The sequence below is a fragment of the Sebastes umbrosus genome, chromosome 13 (genome assembly GCF_015220745.1).
Source record: "Sebastes umbrosus isolate fSebUmb1 chromosome 13, fSebUmb1.pri, whole genome shotgun sequence".
Classification (NCBI taxonomy): Eukaryota; Metazoa; Chordata; class Actinopteri; order Perciformes; family Sebastidae; genus Sebastes; species Sebastes umbrosus.
Genome location: NC_051281.1, coordinates 18,288,617 through 18,311,758, shown reverse-complemented (window position 1 = coordinate 18,311,758; position 23,142 = coordinate 18,288,617). Strand labels below are relative to the sequence as shown.

The window sequence follows — 23,142 nt, the reverse complement described above, 5'->3', positions numbered from 1 at the left end:
CGGAGTTGAGACAAAGCTGTCTTTATTCCTTTTATTTATCACTGGAGGTAAGCACACAAAGGCTGCAAAACGGCAGCCCAGTTTTGATAAGGAAGACAGCGAACAAAGTGCACCCCCCAAATCCCAAAAGCTGCGCCGCACAACTGTTGTTTATGAAGCGAAGCAGATGAAAACAAGTTTGAGTCCGGGGGGAGGAGGAGTGTACACTAAAGGATGCTACTGTGGCATGTCAGCGCACACTAACTACAACTCTCTCTCTCACACACACATGCTTGTAATAAAATTTTACTTCAAAGGAGCTTGGAAACTGCTTGGCCGATGGTGTTCAGAGGAGGAGAATACAGCCCGAGATAGTAAATCAAAGAATGTCATCCTTTATTCTTTGTATAGAGAGGAGATTCAATTCATTTCCCATCTCGTATCTCATGCTGCTGCTCCAGGTGAAGTCTTTTAATGCAAGACTGGCTCTAAACGTTAGGGTTGAAATGTCCACTTCACCCTCCACTCTCATTTCCCCTTCATCACATCACATCACGGTGTTTTGACCGATCATCACTCCCTTTCTGCGTTTCCCAATCTCTCCCGATCACGTCCCGTCTAATCGCCTGACACCGACATGAATATGCAGCGGCCTCACCTGTGGGTTCATGCATATTTACGAGGCCTAAATTAAGTGTGAACACTACAGGTGCCGGTGGGGTATCCGCCTAACATTTTGGCTCTTTTTTAAATATGGTCTAATATGCACTTAATGACCACTGAGCTGACATCCTATCCACTGGGCCGCGGATATGTAACGCTTCCACTTAGTTAAAAGGAGGCCAGAGTGGAGAAAAGAGACATAAAGAGATGAGAGGGATGAATAAAAGTAGAAAAAGGTAGACACAGGGAGAGGGATGAGGTTCTTTAAAGGAGACATGATGGGAGAAAAGTAGGGAGAGTTAAGGGATATATCACCGAAACTGAAACGGATATTCACGAGCGTCTACCAACAGCGAGCTGAGGAGTGAGAGAGTGTGCAGAGAGGGGGGGGAAGAGAGCCTGGAAAAGATGAGAGAGATGTAAAAGACAGAAAGTGAGAACATGCTCCTGGGGGGATTTTGGGAAAGCAGCAGGCAGTCTCTCCAGCTCCACTCCAGAGGACTTATAGTCTTAATGGCTGCCTGCTCCGCCTTTAGCGTTAGCATTAGCACAGCCACTGGCTAATCCACGGCCAGGACCCCGAGCATGTCAGGACTGAGGGCTTTAGACACGCCCTGATCCCCTGCAGAACGGCTTACTTTGGCTTGCTGCTCCTTGCCAAACCTCTGCAACTACGCACACAAAACTGTGCACACCCCTGGACCTCCGTCACAGGGAGCATAGATCAGAGCACTGCTCATCAGAGGGCGATGAGGGTTCCCCTGACTGAAAAGTGGCTCCTCTGCTGAACTGGGAGCCTAATTTCCATGCTAATGACCGCGATGTATCTATGATCCCATTGTGTCAGTGGGATATTAGCGCTCCTCATTCCTCCCCCTTTCCAACTCCCACTACAATATCATTAAGACCGGGCTAATTATGGCGATCTGTGCGCGAACCGGCAGCCTTGAACACACCAAAGACAAAAGCCACACACACATGCAACCTCCACTCCTCCATCTCTACCATCGAACACACTGATGCACTGACTGCACTTTTCCCTACTTCCTGCCTGTCTGTCTGAGAGAGTGAGTGAGTGATCGCTGGACGCCGGCTGGCCCGACGGGGAAAACGGATGCACAAGAGAGGGGTGAGACAGGAGGTCAGGGCAGGGGAACTCTGGGAGATTAATGGCCCTAAAAGAAGCTGGCACGGAGGGGAAGAGCATCAAGACATATCAGATCGAGCCGTGTGTGTGTTTGAAAGAGGGGGTCTGTCAATAAGCATAAAACACATTATGCTCATTAAACCACAGAGAACAGTGGTCGTTCAGTTAGTGCAGGCTAGAGGCTGCTTGCTTCTGTGTGTGTATTCAGGAGGCGGCACTGCCGAGCCTCTCCTGCTCTGCTCTCTACTATTAGCCGCTGATTTACATGGGGAGCAGCAGCACTGTAGCTAGCTCTGAGTTACGACTTCAATTACAGCAGCAGCAGGACACGTGCACGCGCGTGCCGTGCACACGCGCACACACACACACACACACACACACACACAGAGGTGCTTAAGAGAGACGCAGCACAGAGAATCTCAGTGTGTCTTCAGATTGGGCTGGACAAGGAAATGAGGCCCAGATTGAATTGGATTTGACAGAAATATGTGCCTGTGTTCTCGCATCAGAGAGAGAGAGAGAGCGCGTCGGGGTTTGCCCTTGTGAGGAAGAAGAAGACACAGGGAAGGAGCCCGACCTTGAATGTCTGAAACAGGCGTGATTAATCAAAAAATCTTTCACGAAATTATTTTCTGTTTCAGTGCACCCCTCAAAGGCTCTTCATTCATCACCCATTACGACCCCGTGTGCTCATGTGCGCGTGCAGCAGACAAAAACGCAGCGAGTGCACTCTGTTTTCTTGTATATGCATGTACACTAACTGTATATATAGGAGGGACGGGGCATGTCTGCAACACACAGAGTGCTGCCTCAGGTGAGCTTGTGGGCAAACCCAAACTATATCCGGCTGCAGCCGAAAAAACAGGGCGCAGAAAAAGATTTACAACCCCGACACGAACAATAACACTGTGATAAAGGCGCTATTGTGTGCAAACAAGCACGGCTGCCATATCCCTATTATTTATGAAACACGGACAATGGTGAAGAAGCTATTTGATGAAAAATGTAAACATAATGGAGAGAATTATGAGGGGGAGGAGGAGGAGGAAGGGAGGCAGGGAATTATAAAATATTGAAAAATCACAAGAGTGAGAGAGGAGCTGGGGGCGTGCGAGGAGGGAAACATGCAGCTAAGTGAGAGTGAAGGGGAAAGAAGACATTAAAAGAGACTTATGGGGGAGAGCGAGAACAAAATGTAGAAAAGACAGCGATGGAGCGGGAGCGAGAAAGGAAGGACGTGAGGGGCGATAGGACGGGCCTTAATGAAGATAGGCAGCTCCTATCCCTGCGCTGATAAGCAGGAATCTCCAATCGCCGCGGCGACGCCAACGCTATCAATAACGGCTGGGTGGCAAGTACTTCGCTGGCATGAAAGGAGAGCACATGCGGCATCTGCTTGTGCCAGCCCATATTAAATGGGAAGATACCCTCAAGAGCTATCAGAGAGAGACGGCGAGAGCATATGAGGCAGGACAAGATAAAGTAGGGGAGAAAGTAGGAGGCATATATCCTCTAATTCAAAGAGAGAGAGTGCAAAACAAGAGAGGGGGATAAGAATAACCAAAAAAAAAAAAAGGCATCCATCCCTGCGTCGTGATGTTTGATCATGTGAGCGAAAGGTAGCCAGGCATGCGTAGGTGTGTGAGGATGAGATGAGGAGAAACTCTAAGTGGGACACCCCACCTTCCCCTCCCCTCCATCATCACCACCATCATTCTAGCTCAGCCAATAACCAGACGGTCTTAATATCCCACTCCTCATGCCAGACACACGCGCACAAAATGTGCATGTGCACACACTCGAATGATGAGAAAAATGTCTTGAACTCCCCAAACCATCATTAATCTAAACTCCGGTTCCATTAGGGAAGATTCAGCATAATTAGTTTTGCGTGTTTTCTCTCTCTGTGTGCGTGTGTGTGGTGGAGAAATGATGAGTGTGTGTTTGAGTTATGAGAAGATGATATTAGATTGTGTTGTAGAGACTGAGGCTTCCCTGGTGATCTTCCATGCTGAACATGTGTTTGCCATTATTGCGTTTCAGACAGAGAGACAAAGAGAAAACTCAATCAGGTGAAATCTAATATTATTGCTGCCACCACTGTATGTGGAATTGTATACTACCGCATGTTTATGTTGTTTTTGTGTGCGTTTGTGGGGATCCTCTGCTGTGAGGGATGATATTGAATCGTGTTCTAGCATAAGATAATTACACTTGAGCTCTGGGAGGTAACCCCCCCCGCCACCCCCCCTCCAGTGTGTATACACTGCATGTTTGTGTGTACATGATGGTGTTTGTGCATGAAGTCTGTGGTGGATAATTCCAGCACCAGGCTGCCCTCGCAACGAACATAAAAATACTGTATGCGTGTAGATGTAGTGGTGAACTCCTCTAATATGACCCGTGGGACTTGGACACAGACAGGCAGGCAGTGTGCTGCTAATGCAATCTGGAACAGGAAGTAGGCCTGGGCTGGGCTGCAGGCACCTCTCTCGTTTGACGGAAAGCCGCGCTGACCGGCCGACTGCTTCTGTGTGGGTTCGGTCCTGCTTTTATCTGCGTCCAACATCCGACAACTTCGCTTCTGCTAATCTGGGATGCACGGATGTTGGATCAAGGGGCGCTATTTCTGATGCTACTTTTCACTCTCCGCTTTTGAAGTCCTCCAATAATTTAATGAGGAGCCATACCTTCAGCGAACCTCCTCGTGTTAAGGCACACGCATGCACGTCTTTTCTTCTGAATACAACATGGTGGCGTAATGGACCGTCAGAAAGCTGAAGGGGAAATGGTTCTGCTGTTGTGTTGCCGGGTATGAGGAGCGAGGTATAATATGCACAGTAAGCACATGGAAGCTCTCAGAGGAACGTCACAATAAACACGGTTGCAGCGGCATTCATGCAAGACATGCACACAAGTATGTATGTATGTATGTATGTGCACACGTAATGCTGGCGAGGCAGCTCATGCATATTGAGCAGGTACCTCTGGAAGCACGACTTAAAGCCTCTCAATTATGAATCTGGTCAGATGCCGTGTTTGCTCACACCTCATTACACACACACTCCCCTTTATCCCACTTCTTCTTTGAGAAGAGGGGAGCTGAAAATGCCAGCCACTTATTTAGCCATGAGTGGTTAACATTTAGGAAAACAGAGAGGAAAAAAGCAGATGGGGAAGAGAGGCGTGGGGCAGAGAGGGAGAGAGAGAGAGAGAGAGAGAGAGAGACGTCCTACATGCTGACAAATGAATCATCAGGCTAAATGAAGGTCTGACTGGTGCACAGCTGAAAAAAAAAAAGGAATAACACAGAAGGTGGAGGAGACGAACGCAGCATGACCGGGACCGAACCGAGATAAAGGAATTACTCACTCGCCCTCCCCTGCGAGATAGTGCCCTTACACACAGAATGATGGCACTGTTATGGTTACTGATTGGCTCTCGGCCGGCAACTGATCACATCGTCACGGTTACTGATGGCATTACCAAGGTAACTGATCACTTTGTCATGGAGACGCTGCTAGAGACGGGAGTGGGAGGAGGACCCTCGGTGTGTATTCCCCTGCAAAATGTGTGTGCCCTTTTTCTGGTTAAGGATAAACAACGTAAACTGCACACAGGAAGGGGAAGGTAAACGAGCATTCAGGGTGATAAGTCGATTTCCAAATAACTCCTGAAGGGCCACGGGGACCCTGTGTGTTCTGCGTGAATGGTTAAGGTCAGAGCACAGTCAGTCAAGCAAGCAAGTAAGAGCAATGTCTCTGAACTGGGGGTGCTTCTGTGTGTGTGTGTTTACATCATTCATGTGTTTCTGTATCAATAGCAGCGGGGATTGAGAGACTATCTATACCGTACTTGTGACTACATTCCACCGCCTCACTTTTAAAGTGTTATTGATCACCACCGCAGTCTCAACTCAATACGGCGTCTTACTTATCCCCACCTGAACATGGAAGGCGAAGCTCTCGCACATCTCTATTCATACTCACGGTCACAAATAGAACGTTACCGGAAAAAAAACATTTCAGAAGTTGAAAACCTTCCTCTCGTTCCTCCCACGCACCTTGCTCATATTTCCTCCCGCCAAATCCAACAAATCCGGACCCCATTGGCACTTCAGCTACCATAATGCTTTGCTGGACCGCTTTGAAAGCCAGACTACATTGGTGGAGGTTTTTTATTTTTTTTTTGTCTTTTATCAGCGGGATGAATATTTGCCTCAGGCACATTCACCTGAATAAATGAAGCATCATACTGTTGAGGCACACCAGGCTGGGCTAAATTGGGCCAGTGTGTGTGTGTGTGTGTGTGTGTGCGTGTGTGCGTGTGTGTGTGCGTGTGCGTGTGTGTCCGCTTGTGTTTGTTGTCTTGTGTTCAGCCACTAATTGGGCTGTGTCTGAATGGGTTTTTCTCTGCGTATGTGTATGAGCGCAGAGGGCCAATGAGGGGCGGTGTAGACAGTTTAATGCCTCCGCTGAGGAAAGGAAAGGTTCAAGGACAGATCGCTCACTCTCTTTATCACACTCTCTCACTCTCTCTCTGTCTCCGTCCTTTGCTTCCCTTCTCTTTTCTACCTCTTTCACTCAGTTTTCTCTCTCTTCCTGTTGGATGTTTAGCAATCCATTCACTGCGCTCCATTAGGAGACTCCACCCTGCCCTGCACACACACATGTCCACACACACTCCAATTAGTGTCTAAACCAGAGACTAAGAGCAATTAGAGCAGGCAGACATCCTCTAAGCTCTGCTGAATTCACTAGATGTGTATGTGTGTGTGTGTCTCAATCGGTGTTTATCCTTGTTTGTGTGCTGGTCTGTGTCCGTTCCAATTAGGTGTGTGTGTGTGTGTGTCTGTCTAGCAAGCAGCCATGCAGCTTTACCTGGCTGTAGGACGCTGATGCCAAGCAGGTTTGAAGTGCGGTTGGCCACTCTGCTCCAGCTGTTGTCGTAGTTCCTCCTCCACAGGACGGCGGTGCACTGGTACTTGCCCGCCTCGCGGCGCCCCGCCCGGGTCACCGACAACCGGAAGTTGGTGTTGGAGTGGGAGCGGTCCACGGTGGTGCGGGTGCCCAGCCCCAGCAGCTGCTCGCCCCACTGCAGCGTGCCCTCGCGGGTGAAAGTCACCAGGTCCTTGAACTCGCCCTGATCATCGTCGCTGACTTCTGCGCTGGCCGGCATGAAGCGCCAGGTGACGGAGGTGGGCACGCGGGGGTTGTGGCGAGGCTTCACCAGGCACAGGAGGTCAAAGGAGTCTCCGAAGGTGACGGACGGCGTCCGCGACGAGGCCGACACCATGAAGGAGGACTCTAGAAAGCGGAAGAAGAGAATGTTAGGAAGTGTTTGACTAATGATGAACCCTTCAAACAGAGTACCGCTGATTGCATGTAACAGCACAACACAGCCTGGGTGTGTGATTGAGTCTGTTCTCCGAAAGCTCAAAGCTCAGCGAATGATGTGGGGATTCATAATCAGTTCCAGGAAGGAACTTTCCTTTTAAGCATAGCTACAGAGAGGAACAAAGCCCCCTGCTGGAACAAATACAGACAGTATTTACTTAAAGTGCACTGACTCTCAACATGCATTTTTCCTCTATCATTAAGCGCCGAAAGACAACGATTTAGCTTATGCATGTGTGTGCATGTGCCACCGTGTGCTCGTGTGGAAGTATGAGTTTGAGCGCTTGACTGTGTGAGCGCGTCTCAAAATTAATGGGTGATGCAACAAAGAAAAAACCCAGGGGAGAGATTTCCTCTAAGCGCCGATGTTCGATCTTCGCCCAACTCCTTGCCAAGTCTAAACTATCCTCATTAAACTAAAAACGTTCACCCAAGTCCATATGTTACTGCCAAGATACATCTACACCAGGGAGCGAGGGAGTCAAGAGAGAGACAGACTCCACGGCCCTTTAACAACCCGGCCCTGCTGTGCCTATTTCAGGGCATTTCAATGAATGTGAGTGATTGAATATGAGAGAGATGGTCATACGAGGGAGGTGGAATGTGTTTGATGAAGTCTGATTTCTGCCAGATCTGATCATTCATTTCCTTGAGACTTTGCAGATTTTCTCCATTATGTTCTTGTCAACAGCCACATCGCTTTCCCCCGCTGTCCCTCACCCTCTCTCTCCCCCCCTCTGACAGCCATCACCCCCGGTGTCCTTCAGGGTGTGTAATCGATGGCTCTCTGTCCAGACTTGGGACGGCCGCCTGGGGACATAATTCTCTAATAGACAATAACTCTCCCCTCTCACTCTATATCTCTCATCTCCCTTCTTCCATCCGTCCGTTCGCTTCACTGTCTGCCTGCCTCTGTGACAGAAAAGAGGATTTCACGCCGATCCATTTTTCCCCATACAACTCCTCTATCTTTTTGTTTGTGTGAATAAACATGAATGCGTTTGTTTCGTTCACTGTACAAAGTGCTTGTGGCTGAGTGGGGGACTACTATACATTGGTGTGTGTGTGTGTGCGTATATAGGCTTCTCACTTGTGCACACCAGACACCCCGAGGGCCCCTTAAGCCAATCAGCTGGAAACAAGACTCTCTACCGAACATATTTGTCTTCACTGTGGCAACAGAAACACAAGTCTCCCAGAAGACATCCCTCTCCCATCCCCTCCAGGTCCTGTCAGCGAGCACAGCGAGTCTATGATCTAAATTATGATACAGTGACCATATACAGTAAAATATCTTGAGCTTCAAGTCTGTAGAGCAGTACGCTCAGACGACGGGTCAGTGTGTGAAGCAAAGGAAACTGGAGCACAAGTTGTTTCATTCATTAGGTACAAGGACTAAAGAAGTAAGGCAGAAATAGCAGAAGATAAGAAAGTTGAAACAAAAAAAGTTCTCTATCTGCATGGCAGGTTTTGGTCCAATAACACTGAAGTTGGAAGTTAAAGTGAGAAAAACGAGCACCGAAATCGGAGACGAAGTGAAACGCACACGTTGACCGTCACACAACAGCGCACATTTAGAAAAATCCTTTGATCAACAAGCATGGAGGAGACGTTCGAGGAGCGTAGCCGAAGAGACACGAGCAGCTTCGGACTCCTATTCCCCGATTTGCATAATGCGTCCCTTGTTCCTCAAACTAATGTTTCTGTTGTTGCCCGAACTTAACAAATGGCCACTTAAAAACCGACATCTCTTCTCTGCAGCACCGCTGTGTGCTGCTGCAGGGAGTTAATCCGTTGGTTGTGTGTGTGTGTGCGTGTGTGTACAGTATATGTGTGTATTGAGCTCCTGGTCTGCCAGCTCCTCACTGCTCCGCTCCAGTGGCTTCCTCAGCCTGTACCGAGGATGTTCAGCTTAACTCAGCACTGACAGAGGAGACCCACAGACTGTGAAACACATTGCCGCTGCATTTCCATTCTAATAATTCTGGCTAATCCATATTGGTGTGTGTGCGCCTATGACGGGTGTCACGGAAGCACTGCTCTTGATGTGTGGCAGGTGGTGTGAGTGTGTGTGTGTGTTATAATAGCTCTTTCCCCTGAGCGGTGCATGAATAAACCATGGTGTATTCTACTTTGTGGACTGCGTGTTCTGCCTGTGCCGTTCATCAGTCTTTAGCAAATCACAAACCATATGCCTCTCTCTGATTTAGTGTGCATGTGTGCAGACACACTGTCTCGTAAGAGGGTTTACACACAGGGACGTATTTTCTTTACTTGCATTCACATATTAATGTGTAGAAAACATCAGCTGACAGATGTAGTTCACTCTTTGTAGTTCAATCTGAACCTTGAGTGGAAATAATATTATAGCAGGATAAACAGTATGGTCCATATGATCAAGGAAACCTGTGACAAGCTCAGCGGCTGCTCATCTTAAACATACAGGCTTAGCATGTGAAGGCTGATTACCACTTACTTACACAGCATGAGAACCGGTGAACCTGGGGATCTACACATAACATAATGTAGTCTGATATCTAATGGATCCCTTTTATCCATATAGCCTATTTTAGTTACTGAGTCATGTTTTGTAGCGCCTCTAAACTTTTAGCTGAGACAAAGGGCACGCAGTCATGTCAGGATACTGAATTAGAAAATCATATATGTTTGTCGATTTGTTTTCACATTTGAACCACAACAGAATAATGCATTCACAAGCACATGAACAGAAGCTGTTAAAATTATTTTTTATCAGATATGATTTAAAGTGGCAGTAGGCCGAATGTTTTTGGCATCATTGGGCAAAAAAAATCCATAATAACCTTTTAGCATATGGTAATTCAAGTGTCCTGAGAGAAAACTAGACTTCTGCATCTCCTCATGGCTCTGTTTTCAGGATTTAAACAATCTAGCCCGTGATGGGAGACTTTGGCCAATCACAGGTCATTTCAGAGAAAGAGAGCGTTCCTATTGGCTGTTCATTCAACAGAGGCAGCTGTCAAATAACTCGCAAACTTCGATCAAAATGGTCAAACTAGGGAGCCCTGATCAAACGCTCACAAACGTTCTCATTTTGTAGCTAAACAGTACACTACAAGATGTTTCTAAAAATATTTTATGTGATAAATAGGCATTACAGTAACAGAATATTGATTTATATTTGATCAGCGCTGCCTAGTTTGACCGGTTGATCGGAGTTTGCGAGTGATTGACAGCTGCTCAGAGACAGCAAGGCTTCAGCTTAGCTCTGATTGGTTGTTTTCCTCCGGTCTGTGGAATCTTGCAGATGCCATTAGGAGCACCGGAGGACACAGAGGAACATGATTTTTTTCAGATTACCTGTCTCATGCACTACTGTCAGGATATAGTGACTGTTTTATAAAAATAACTTTTTTTTTAAATCATTTTGCCCCAATCTTGCCTACTGCTGCTTTAAAAAGGTAAAATTGTATTTCTAATGTGTTTTGCTCTGGCCAGCAGGGGGGGCTGCACCCGCCTCCCCACAATGTGCCTCACTGAATATACACTATATTGAGGTTAGATTAGGTCGCAGTAACTTACCAACAGTCTTGACAGTGACTGTCTTGGTAGCTGACTTCTCTCCTATCTTCTCCCAGTTCAGCTCTGGTTCAGTGCCGGTCTGAAGCCACTCGGTGGCTGTGCAGCGGTACTGGCCCTCATCCCCAGGTAAGGCGTTATACAGGGACAGAGAGAACGTGTCGGCCCGCACCTTCTCCACGCGGATCTCCCCATAGCTGGAGCGCTCTCTGTAGGACGGGCTGTGCCATACGGCGCCTTCCCGATCGACGGAGGCCACCTCCAGGGCCGGTTCGGTCGCCTCCTTGTCTATCCACTGCCAGGCGACAGACAGGGGGCCCGTGGTGGAGTGGACCGCGCACGTCAACTGGATCACATCTCCCTCAAGGACCTCCGAAGAGTTGCTGGACAATGACACGGTGATGTTGCTCTCTAAGAAAGGGAAGACAGAAAAGAAAGGGAGACGTGGAGGTCAGCTTGAATAGCGGTGGGACACATGAAAGAAAAAGTTCCTCAAAATCTCAACTCCTTCCCAGAGACAACAAGAATCACACTTTGTGTGTTAAAACATTCAGAGAGTACAGGAGGCCAGGGGCGATAAAACGAGCCCGGTCCCGGGAGTGCAGTATCACACAATCCTGTGCCGAGTGTTTTCGAATGCTTGTGTGTGTGTGTGTGTGTGTGTGTGTGTGTGTGTGTGTGCGTGTGTGCGTGTGTGTGTGTGTGTGTGCGCATGCAAAAGCGCGTGTGAGAGCACGGTTTTGTAACTGGCCTCGGGCACATCAGAGTGACAGCCCGGGAGGAGGCCCTGCTGAGTTTGTGTGGGTTGAGATTCTCTTTCTGAACCCTGTGTGGCTTGTTGACCAAGTCCACACGGGCACAGGAAAGATCACAGCGGCACTTCAGAAGAAGAGGAGGATAAAAGTCTTTACTGTGCTCTTCTCCTCTGTTTTTCCGCCTCATCTCGACTCTCATCACTTCAGCGTCCATCAAACATCATGGAGCTCTGGTTGACCCAAAAGCTCTTTTAGCCCTGCGGGGCCACAGTGCAGCTATCTCTTGTGCATGTGGCTTAAGGTTTCACACTTCTTTTTTTTTTTTTTTTTTTCATTTCTCCCCCTCAGGCCAAGCTCTGCTGCTTCCCTCTCAGCTCGTCGGCCCTCCTAATAAGCACGGGCTCTCTGTGAATATATGGAATAAACTGGCTTCTTACTTCCATCACGCTCAAATGAACAAAAGGAAAAAAGCCTTCCTCCTCCTTTCTTTCATTGAAACAACTTTTCCACACTTAAGAATATATTGTATGCTATCACTTTTTGACATGAAGAGGGGGTTGTTAGACAGTTATAGATACATACATCCTCATTCCTATAACACTGTCTGCTTTCTGGACAGCTTTGCTTTTCTCTAACGTTCCCTTTCTTTTTAATTTTCACAATTCCCCCACCAGCTCCTTCTTTTTTTTTTTTCAACTGCAGTGTGCCTTTCCTCTCTATAACAGTATATCCCCTCTCTTTTTTTCCACTACCCTTGCACTTGTCCTTTCTTACCTGTATGACAGATTCAGTGTGGCACGTAAGCTCTCTCCCCTTCTCTCATTGCAAAGGTAAACTCATCCATCAACTCTGATTTGTCACAAGTGTTTACCTCTGTTTTTCCCTCGCTGTCACCTCGGCCTGCCTCTGACTCATCAACTCTAACTCCTGTCGCACCTTATTACCGACTCTCACCCAATTCCCCCAATTAGAGTGATGAAGCACATCTTGAAATGGTGTGTGAGTGTGAGAACGCCGGCGTGAGCGGACGGTTTGTGCATCAAATACATGCCTGCCTGACTACTTCTGCTGTATTTCATGGAAGTTCTCCTCCAATAACCACAGCCATTATCCTGTGTAAACCCTATAAACATCCTTTATGGGGCATTAAGGTCTTTTGTTGGAAAAACAAAACCTCCCATACAGAGAGGCTCCCTGGAGACCGCTGCAGGCTCGGGGCATTGTTTTGGGCTGATTTAGCAGGGGGTGCGGAGCGGTCAGGATAAGGTGGCTGCTGGCTGCTTGAGAGGAGATACTTCTCTCTGGTTATTATGTTTTATTATTGCTGGTAGCAGCTGGCTCCACACACACTGTTCCAGTCCTTTGAGACATGGAGGTACAGAGAGGAAGAGAGAGGGGATGAAGCAGAAGCAACCTGGTGGAATGGGGCATTTTTCTGCTGCCATTGAGATGAAGAAAAATCTGTAAATTTGCATCGATCAGCTGCAAAACCTGACACCGACCCCAGTGGCCAGCCTTGCTTAACCCAGCTGAAGAGGTCTGCCCCAGCAGAGCCCATTCATTTAGCCCGGGGAGCCACTTAAAGGGCCCTGAAGAGCCGGGCGCCTTTCTCTGCTTCTTTTCTTTCTCCACGCTTTAATTTCATGGTTGTTAGCTCAGCCTCCTCGAGTCCGGACTCTTCTGCTCTCCATTATCCCACAATAGTGTTACCCCCCTCCCACCCCCCACGTCTCCCAGCTAAGCCAAGGAAATGGGAAGGACCATAATGCTGCATTACCATCCCTTAGCAATCCACTCAAGAAACAGAAACTACATCAGGAATAAGAGTAGCATTATCCTTTCCCCTCTTACTCCCAGTTAACAATAGAGGCCGTGCAGCTATCTGTTATAGGCCACCTTGGAGAAAGAGCGAGGGGGAGACAGAGAGAGAGAGAGAGGCTGGAGAGGAGCACAGCATGGCATGCTCCATACTGCCTGCATGAAGATAAAACGGTTATGATGAGAAGCTCATTGTTCTCAGTGTAATTGACAACTAAGGACAGGACAACTGAGCCAGTGGCCTCGCCGGCAGATTATTACTCACTGAGCGGCTGGACTGTGATCTGGACATTGCGGGACCTCTTGCTGCGGTCGATGAAGTCACCCGTGGGCGTCTTCTCCCGCTCCGTCACGCGGCAGATGTATTTCCCGGCGTCTTCGGGGCGCAGGTGCTGCAGCTTGAGCAAGTGCACGTTGGTGCTCTCTTTGCGCACAGTCATGTGCCCGGCCGCCTCCCGGGTTACGTAATCGGGGCCCAGGACAGGCACGGCACTGGGGCCCACCACGGCCACCGGTGAGCTGCTGAAGACCCACGACACCGAGAAGAAGCGCTCTGGGACGTTCTGGGCCTCGATGGTGCAGCGAAGCTCCAGCGGCTCACCGGCCGTGAAGGACCGTCGCTCTGTGCTCACCTGGATGCTGAAGTCCCGATCTGAGTAAAAAAAAAAGATGGGTGGGGGAGGGGGGGGGGGGGGGTAAACAGAGAGAACCATCAAGTAACGTTTAGTAGAACAATCAGAAATGTGGCTGCAAAAAAAGTAATGTATTGTACAGGAAAAGCTTGGTTTGATAACTCTGATATATGAAACAAAAAAGGAAATCCCCTTTTGAAATGTTGCACATCACTGTAGCTTAGTAAGATAAGAATTTTATCCACTACCCGTAAATGTACAAAACCCTTGAATACAGCACTAGATTTGAAATAAAAGCAGCAGAATGGAAAGAGCGTAGGTGTGTGGGAGATCTCTCTCTCTCAAGAAGGTGATATCTGTTATGTTCCCAAACAACTTTTCTCTGATGTTTAAAGACAGGACTGATGTCTAAAAGTGGGCTACAATTGAAATGCACAACACTGCTGCCTTTTTCTTAATATCCAATATGTGGTGCTGAACCTGCACGCTGAAGGAGAGAGAGAGTGAGCAGATTGATGAAGTGGGTGGGTGGTAGAGGTGGGGTTTGAGGTGGTCAGGGAGAGGTGGGAGAGAGAGAAACTAGAGAAGCTCGAGGTCACGCGGTGCATCACTCTGGTGAAATGCTGATCTTTCAGAGAGCTCTTTTCTCTCTACCCCCTTGGTTTCACCTCTGCAATAAAAAAACACATCTAATTAAAATTCTCTTCAGCAGTCTGAACCAGAGTCAGGCGCTCCTCCTCCTCATCCTCCTCTTCCTCCTCCTCCTCCTCCCTCCTCCGTCCTCCGTCCTCCTCACTCCTCACTCCTCACTCCTCTACCTCCTCCTCCTCCCTCTTCCTCCTCCCTCCTCCTGCACAAAGTCATAACAGGCAAAGTAAACACTGCTAGTGCTAGCTCTTGCACTTGGCCACATTATACTCGGCGCATGTGCGGTTGTGCTTGTACGTGTGTGTGTGTGTGTGTGTGAGTGTGTGTGTGAGGCAGTGAGTTCAGCTTTATTTGCTGTATTAATTTCCAGAAAATAGGCACGGTACGTATCGGAGACTGCTGCTTTGCCCCTCAGTGAGGTGGCAGCCCCGAGCTGTAATTACAAAGACTTTAAACAGACTTCCTGAGAAACACACTCATGTGGAAAAGTTCAAAGCCTGCCGTTGGTATAGAGCTCATTACGCAGGGGAGCATTGTGGTGGGAGGGAGAGGGATACTGTTTACACAAACGTATGAATGCACGTACTAAATATTGACATACACACACATATAGTGACATACAGACCTGTGAACAGGGATGCTGAGCGTCTTTTATTAAGAGACAAACAGCATATACTTTAAATCATAGTGGTGTATCTAGGAATGTGTAATTTGTGCAGAAACAATCAGCAATCAATGAACATAAAATAATTAATTTATATATTTCTATATTAATTTATTAAATTGATTTGAATTTATTTTAATAATTAATTATTATTATTAGTAGTAGTAGTTTATTTAAATTAGGGCTGTCAAAGTTAACGCAATAATAATGCAAATTCGTTTTAACTCCACTAATTTCTTTAATGCATCAATGCAACTTGCAATTTTTAGGTCGCAGCGGGCTCAGCTTCAAAGCTAGAGTGAAGATATGATATGAGTTCATATGAAACTATAAAAACCTAAGGAATCTATTGGTACCAACCATGTCAACTATGGACAATCATGCAATTAAATATTTTAATCGATTGACAGCCGTAATTTAATTATTAATATTTTATAATGTATATAAATAATATTATATACATAATATACATTTATTATTATTATTATTATTATTATTATTATCAGTTTTTGTATCACTGTAAATGAAATATCTATGGATTTTGGACTGATTAACTGATAAAAGTCACTAGAATAATTGATATAAATAAGCATTATTTGCAGCAGTAGTGCACACACACACACACACACATGCACGTAATGGCATAGGGGTGAAGAGAAAGGCTCACAGACTGCTTGCTGCACCTACAACAAGGACAGCAAGACGTTGCATTATGACATCTGAGTGGGATTAATGGTGAAGGAAGGGTAGCACAGCTAAAAGGGCTGTGACCTGATTTGACAGGGATCGGCCACCACTCAGCATGGAGCTCTATTAAGAGCATTTTTACAGGAAGACTTCAGGATGCAGAGAGTGATAAAAAAAAAACAGCCCCACAGGTCCTGCATGTGTTAGGGTTTAGAGCTAATTAGAGAAAAAAAGAGTACTAAAAGTGCGAGTAACGAAGGGTTAAGGAGGAAGTCTGAGGGACAGAGTAGAAAGAAATGCAGTGATGAGACATGACTGCAGAAAATGAGAGGTGATGTGAGAGTGGGGAACAAGGGAGGAGGTGAGGGAAGAGAAAAAGATGGTAAAAACTTGAGAGCGACGTGTGCATTAGGATTCTGTCCGTGGCTCCTCTCTCTGAAGCCGGCTGTGGGTTATTAGCTAGTGATGGGGCTGTCTTGAGATCCACTCCATCTTTTATAATCGGAGCCTAATGGAGGAGCTGCTCTCTCTCCGTTTCTAAATTCCTCTCTCCGTCTGTCAGATATGCACATGGGCAGGTGCAGCATCAAATACACGAGTTCAGCCTAAAGGTATGCAAGTTGTGCTCGCATCAGGCAATAAGTGAGTAGCTACACGAGAAGAAATCAAGTCCAATCACAAGTTGGAGAGCCGGAGCGGCACGACTCTGTCGTATTCTCTTTGTCGCGTAACAACACCTCCATCCATTATAGATTACAGAGAAGACAGAGAGTGACGAAGGGTGCTGAGAGGGGAGCTCTTTATGCCTTTTGTCTCCTCCCCGAAGTAGCGAGGAACTCATCCGACAAACCCCGCTTTACATCTGACTTTCCACTCTCCTTTCTCATCCACCCAGCACTATCTGGGGCACCATCAAGTTGTATTGGTCCAGAGCGGATCTGATGCTTAATGGAGAAAGGCAAAACGATTCCACTTTGAAGTGATTTACTGGCATGAGACACTCGCCACTGCGCGCTGCATTGGTAATTGAGCTAATGTCAAAGCGGTTTATCACCAGTCTCCTTTGGCCCTTTTCTTGGAAGCATACAAAGAGATGCTTTATGTATGCGGAATACAGAGCGGCGGACGTGATGGGGTCACGTCGGCCGGGGGGTTACAAGTACATGCGAGGAGTCGTAAAGTCGTCTTTGTCTCAGCTCCATCAAGTCTTGAGGTTGACAGCTTATTAGATCATTATCACATGAGGCCTGCTCATCAATGAGCCACCCCAGACAAACCCTTTCTTTCTCCCACATACTTTTATCGTGCGCCCCTTGTTACTTACTCATGTCTTCCTGCCACCCCTCCCTCCCTCGGTTGGTAATTCCCTTCCTCCCTTCCATTACACAATCTCCTCCTTCAGAGTTGGCAACCGCACTAAACCAGCACGGTTTCTCCCACTAATGCACTCCAGCACGAACTAGAATGGTGTAATTGTCGGAGCGATTGAAAGAAACATATTTTGGCTTCTGATCCCCGGGCAACTCGTTGCCGGGAAATTGTACATGTTGAAGCCATAGGTTCGGTCCCCCCCCCCCCCCCCCCCCCCCCCCCCTGTCAAACACCCACGTTGTTTGGAGCTGGTTAAATTATTGTCGGATGTGCTTGTAATGTTTCCCATCAAACAGACACAAATACAAAAGTGGGGAGTCTGTGGAGGTTTAGTTAAGCCCCTTTTTAGTAAGCTAATGAGCTTAGTGCGAGATACTGATCAGCAATCAGAGGAAGCCGGCCCACATGCGTGCATGTGCGTCTGTCAAAAAGGACAAGGGGGACCTAAGAGTAGAGCATCTTTACCCTCTCCCCCCACCCTCCCTTTTTTTTTTTTTTCTCTTCCCTTTACTCACCAGTGGGCTGAATGCGGAGCTGAGTCTTGTCGCTCTGCTTGCGGGTCATGGCGAACCAGCTGCCGTCTGTGTCCTGAATCCACTCGGCAGCCTGGCAGTACAGCAGGCCCTGGTCCACCGGCTGCAGCTTGTGAATGGTCAGCCTGTAGGACGTGGCGCTGGTTTTATCCAGCCTGAGGTCCCCCGCCGCCATCCTCTGCCGGTACGGTCCCCCGGAGCGCAGGACAAAGTCCCTCGACAAGGTGACCAGCTCCTGAGGCGCTGCGGCCGCGTCCTCTGGGGAGCGCAGGTACCAGCCCACAGACAAGTGAGTGTGCTGGAGGGTGGTCCGAGACACCTCGCAGGTGAGCTGTAGCGTGTCGCCTTCCACCTTGGACAGAGTCTGGGCTGGAGCTGTCACCGTCAACGAGTCAGCGATGACTGCAGAAATAAAGAAAAGAGAAATTTAGCACTCAAAGTCAGAGCATGAACCCGCTACCTGTCTATAAAAAAAAATCTAAAATGTGTTGCTGTTGGAGGACTATGCCTTCTATTATGGGTGTGAAAATAAACAGGCGTTTTGCTGTAAGCGGTTCAAAATCTGATTTACTCCCCAGTGTGAGGAAAAGGTGTTAATGTAACCAAGCTTTTTTGTTCTGAGGTGACTGCCCTCTATTTCCTCACCCCATACATGACTTCCACATGTCATCGTACGTTGATGGTATATTCCTCTATCTCACACAGCCAGACGCCTCCAGAGGCCTCTCTGGCACTTCTTTCAGACTGATTACATCCCACTTGGTTTTGCGATAGCAAACAGAGCAGCTGCAAAACCGGCATCTTACAGCCGCTCTCCCTTTCATTAAACTCTTTTTTGATCACACATACTAAATATACAAGCAGCGAGTTAAAAAAAAAAAATGCTGTAATAAATTCATCCCAGCCCTTCCATCTACAATACAGCCGAGAATAGAGGACGGACTTCAAGCCAGATGGCTGAGAACAGCGCAGATGAGAGACGGGGACAGTCAAGTGCAGGGAAGCAAACAGAGACATCAAGATGTGATCATTTCAGAAAGTATGCTGGATACACTCACACACATCGACGGAAATAAACACGTATATAGCTCTTAAAAAGGAGCTAAGGGAGTATTTTTGGATATGAACCAGGGCGCCGCTGTGTATGGGTGTGTGTTTGGAAGAGAGAGACTGATAAATAACACTGACCTAAGATCCCAAAACTTTATGCATTAATGACAATTAAAAGGAAGAAAGGTTGTAAGGTCGTGATTGAAGAAAAAAAAGTTACAGTATGTTGAGTGTTAGCTCTCTCAGCTGTGTTTGGATGTGTGTGGCTGCACGATTACGGCCAGAATTATAATCACGACTATTTTGATCAATATTGAGATCACAATTATTCATCGATTTTAGGGACAAAATGTTTTTATTGCACTTTCACATTTAAATAAACAGAGCACTGCTTTCACAAGTTTATTACAGTCTGCTGCTGTTGAGTCCGTGAGCAAAAACATCTCAATCGCCCCCTGGTGGCTGTTTAGTTTAGGAAGTGCTTAATTTGATATGCAGCTGAGTTTTCTATGAGTGGATCACGCATTTTAAACGTCAATATCACAATCGATAATGTTCATTTAAAGCTGCAGTGGGTAAAAATGGAGCAAATATGATTTAAATAAAGTTATGCTTATAAAACCATATCCTGACAGTAATGCATGAGACCGATAATCGGTATACTGAAAAAAATAATGTGTCCTCCGGTGCTCCTAACGGACATCTGCAAGATTTCACAGACCAATCAGAGCCGAGCTGGAGCCCTGCCGTCTCTGAGCAGCTGTCAATCACTCACAAACTCCGATCCAATGGTCAACATAGGCAGCGCTGATCAAATATGAATCAATATTCTGTTACTGTAATGCCTTTTTCTCGCATAAAATGTTTTCAGAAACATCTTGCAGTGTACTGTTTAGCTATAAAAATGAGAAAGTTTGTGACCCGGCAATCATGTTGAGATAAGTTGAGGAAATACCAAGCACCGTCCACCACAGCCAATAGGAACGCTCAATAGGAACGCTCTCTCTCTGAAATGACCTGGGATTGGCCAAAGTGTCCCATCACAGGATTTTTAAAGTCTGAAAACAGAGCCATGAGGAGGTGCAGAAATCTAGTTTTCTCTCAGAACACTTGAATTACAATATGCTGAAATGTTATTATGGATTTTTTTGCCCAATGATGCCAAAAATGATCTGCCTACTGCCACTTTAATTATGATTGCAATTAATATTCGATTAATTGTGCAGCCCCAGCTGGCCTCCCTATCATTCATGTAGTGAGTGACCTCTGTTTGAGGCTGCATTACTTGCTTATGGATGATGTAGCCACACAAAAACACATGTGTACTCACACAATGCGTAAGAAACAGAGAATATATAATCAGTGTTTACAATGGACAGCAGTCAACCATTTAAGCTCGGCCGGGATGAAATGAATTGAGCGAATAATGCCGAGAGAAGCTTTCTTGCGTTGCCATGTGGTGACTGTGAGCCCGTCTTCTTTCAGAAGCCAGAAAAAAATGGAAGTGCTTTGTGTGGGTTTACGCTAGTGGAGTGCTTTGTCAAGATATTTGGCTATTCGGGCTCTTAAGGGATTGTTATTGCAAAGACAACAAATCAGCACGCTTGAGGTCTGCGATTCTCCTCAAGTCACCTGCTATGATTAAACATAGATGCGGTGAAAAAAAAAAGAAAAGCTTTACTCCTGCCATCATTTGATGAACACAAGTACATGCTACATGCATCCCTGTGTGGGTGCTCATGTGTGTGAGAACATGAGTAAAAGTGAGAGATGGGAGGATTGGGAGAACAGATAGCACTAATGAAACAAACGGGAGGAGGGGGGGGGGGGAACAAAGGCAGAAAGATCAGAGAAAAGAGATAGAGGAGGCGGAGAGAAGAGGCTTGACATCTGGTTATTGGAGTTTAACAAGACACTCAAAGAAAGAAGCGACGATGAAACAGAAGTGGCAGCGAAAGAAAAGCGAATAATCAGGTGGGTCAGACACAGTGGCAGTCTAATGAGATGGCTGCATTGTGGAGGTACATACAGTATGAATCCAGACAAGAATAAACAGTTTCCTGCAAACAGTTTGAAGCAATCTTGAAAATACTGACAAGGTCTAACTCAATATGCCCTCTAATCCACTTCTGCATTACCTTGAGTGCTTGATAAACAGTCTAGCAGCAAGGGAGGCAAACGGTAGTCAGGGGCAGCAATAAAACTATTCTGCTGATATATTTGTTTGTTGCGATGAAACGACTAACATGGGAGTCTTAGCAGGCCTATATTAGTGTTCATATACCGAACCGTGCAGGTTTAGGGATGAACAATAAGCCCCTGCTAATGGCTGCAGCTGTGATAATTATTCCTCAATATGATCATTTACTAACTTTCATTGGAATCATATTGTGATTTTAATGTTATTGTTCTGTTGTGTGATGTCTGTTGTCAACACCGAGTGAACGAACGGCAGCCTCTCGCGTAGACATGCCGTTACCACAACAACACACCTACGCTACAACCTGCCATCGCCATAGCAACCCTCCCACATGATGCTGGGGGCCTCTGAGAACAGCCGGGAGTTACTATAACAGCCGCCCCCCAACACCAACCCCTCTGTGGACACACCTTGGGAACAGCGTGAAAACAGTGAGCCGATTCTTCACGTCCCCTCGGCCCGCTTCTTCTTCTTCTATCTGATATTTAACACTTTGACTTCATCTCTAAGTCTTCTGGGCCAATCAGATCCCCACACATAGATGTGTTTGGGCGACAGAACCAATGAGATCGCAGCAGCCAATCTCGGCATTTTCCAAGGGTCAGACTGAGGTTGTGAAAACACTGAGATGCTCCAATAGCCCCAGTGACCTCAATCTGGGAAGGATTAAGAACAGGACGAGATGGCATTCTCTGGCACACACACACACAAACACACACAGGCTTGTTTTTTCATCACTTGTGAGGACATTGACGTATTCTTCCTTAACCATAACCGCTGTGTGCCTAATTACTCTATTATTATTATCTACTATTATTCGTGTAGTAAATAAATCCTACAAATAGACAATAATTAATTGATTAAGTGTAGCCAAGACCTCAGTTGTTGTGAAAATATTACAAACACATCAATGAGCCACGCCGTTGCCCTGGGTAACACGTTTCTTCATTCAGATGAACATGTAGCACTCTAGTTTATTTTAAGTCAATCCCATATATACATGATCCTGCTGCAGTAAATACTCACTAGCACACAAAATGTGTATCAATCCGCGCTGAAAATAGTCCCTAACAAAAGCTGTTTTACTCCTGTTTGAGTACCATTTACAAAACAACTATAGTGTCCAGCTGTTCTAGGAAAATACTCAGCCTTTTTAAAAAAATAAAAGTACACATTTTGTGGCTATATATATATAATACTACTAACTAATACTACTTATTATTAGTAAAACAACTAAAAACTAAGAAGCTCCTACATTAATAGAAATTTATAAAGAAAAAACATTGGTAGTACCAGCCTTTTCTGCCTACACTGAGGGTCAATCACCACAATGTTAACAGATTGTTTTCCCTACAATGTGATTAATACAAACACACACACACACACACTCGACTAAAATAAATTGCAGCCACTTTGCCGAGCCAAAAGCAGCTGCAACATCTTTCTAGCTCATCTAAGTGTTATCATAGTGTTACCTAAGAGTAAACACTTAGGTAACTTGGACGTTAAAATTAATTTCTGAGAGCAAATGCCAGATATTATTAATATCTTTGTAGATTTTATTGAATTTCCTTCACTAACCCTCGCAGATCTGCCAGAGAGAGTCTGTGGAGGTCGATGGGAATGCCTCTTCAGTGCATTTTTAACATATTCAAAAAACATTTAGCACAGTCAGTCATTTCACCATTGCAAAAAACTGTCTATGTGGTTCAATGCAACTCAATGAGCCAACTCTCTACTACCATGAAATAAATAAATGCATTTGATTTAAGGACTTTGAGGAACTTGGGAGTCATTTCCCTCACTTGTATCAAATTTGTAGAGACTGGAATCACGGAAGTGCTAGCGATTAAAACATTTCTCACTTATGAATCAGGTAATCTTTCGCATTTTTGAAACGGAGGTTCTCGTGCGTGGATGTGAAGAAAAAAAACATATCTGTGTTATTCGGCTGTTTTTTGACTGACACTGAAGCTGTCAATCCTTTATAAATCTTTAAAACTACTCTCTTCCTGCTCTACCTCATCTGCAATTTTCGCTT

At 46.3% G+C, this 23,142-nt stretch overlaps 1 protein-coding gene across 1 annotated transcript in view; it reads right to left on the bottom strand.

Annotated features, from left to right (window-relative positions):
• igsf3 (immunoglobulin superfamily, member 3) overlaps positions 1–23,142 on the bottom strand; it is a 78,644-nt gene that overhangs the window by 10,624 nt on the left and 44,878 nt on the right. Inside the window, exons 3-6 of the mRNA XM_037789826.1 lie at positions 17,834–18,253; positions 13,582–13,968; positions 10,747–11,154; positions 6,670–7,095 (exon numbers count right to left, since the gene is read on the bottom strand). Coding sequence (XP_037645754.1) covers positions 6,670–7,095; positions 10,747–11,154; positions 13,582–13,968; positions 17,834–18,253 — 1,641 coding nt within the window. The remainder of the gene's footprint in view (positions 1–6,669; positions 7,096–10,746; positions 11,155–13,581; positions 13,969–17,833; positions 18,254–23,142) is intronic.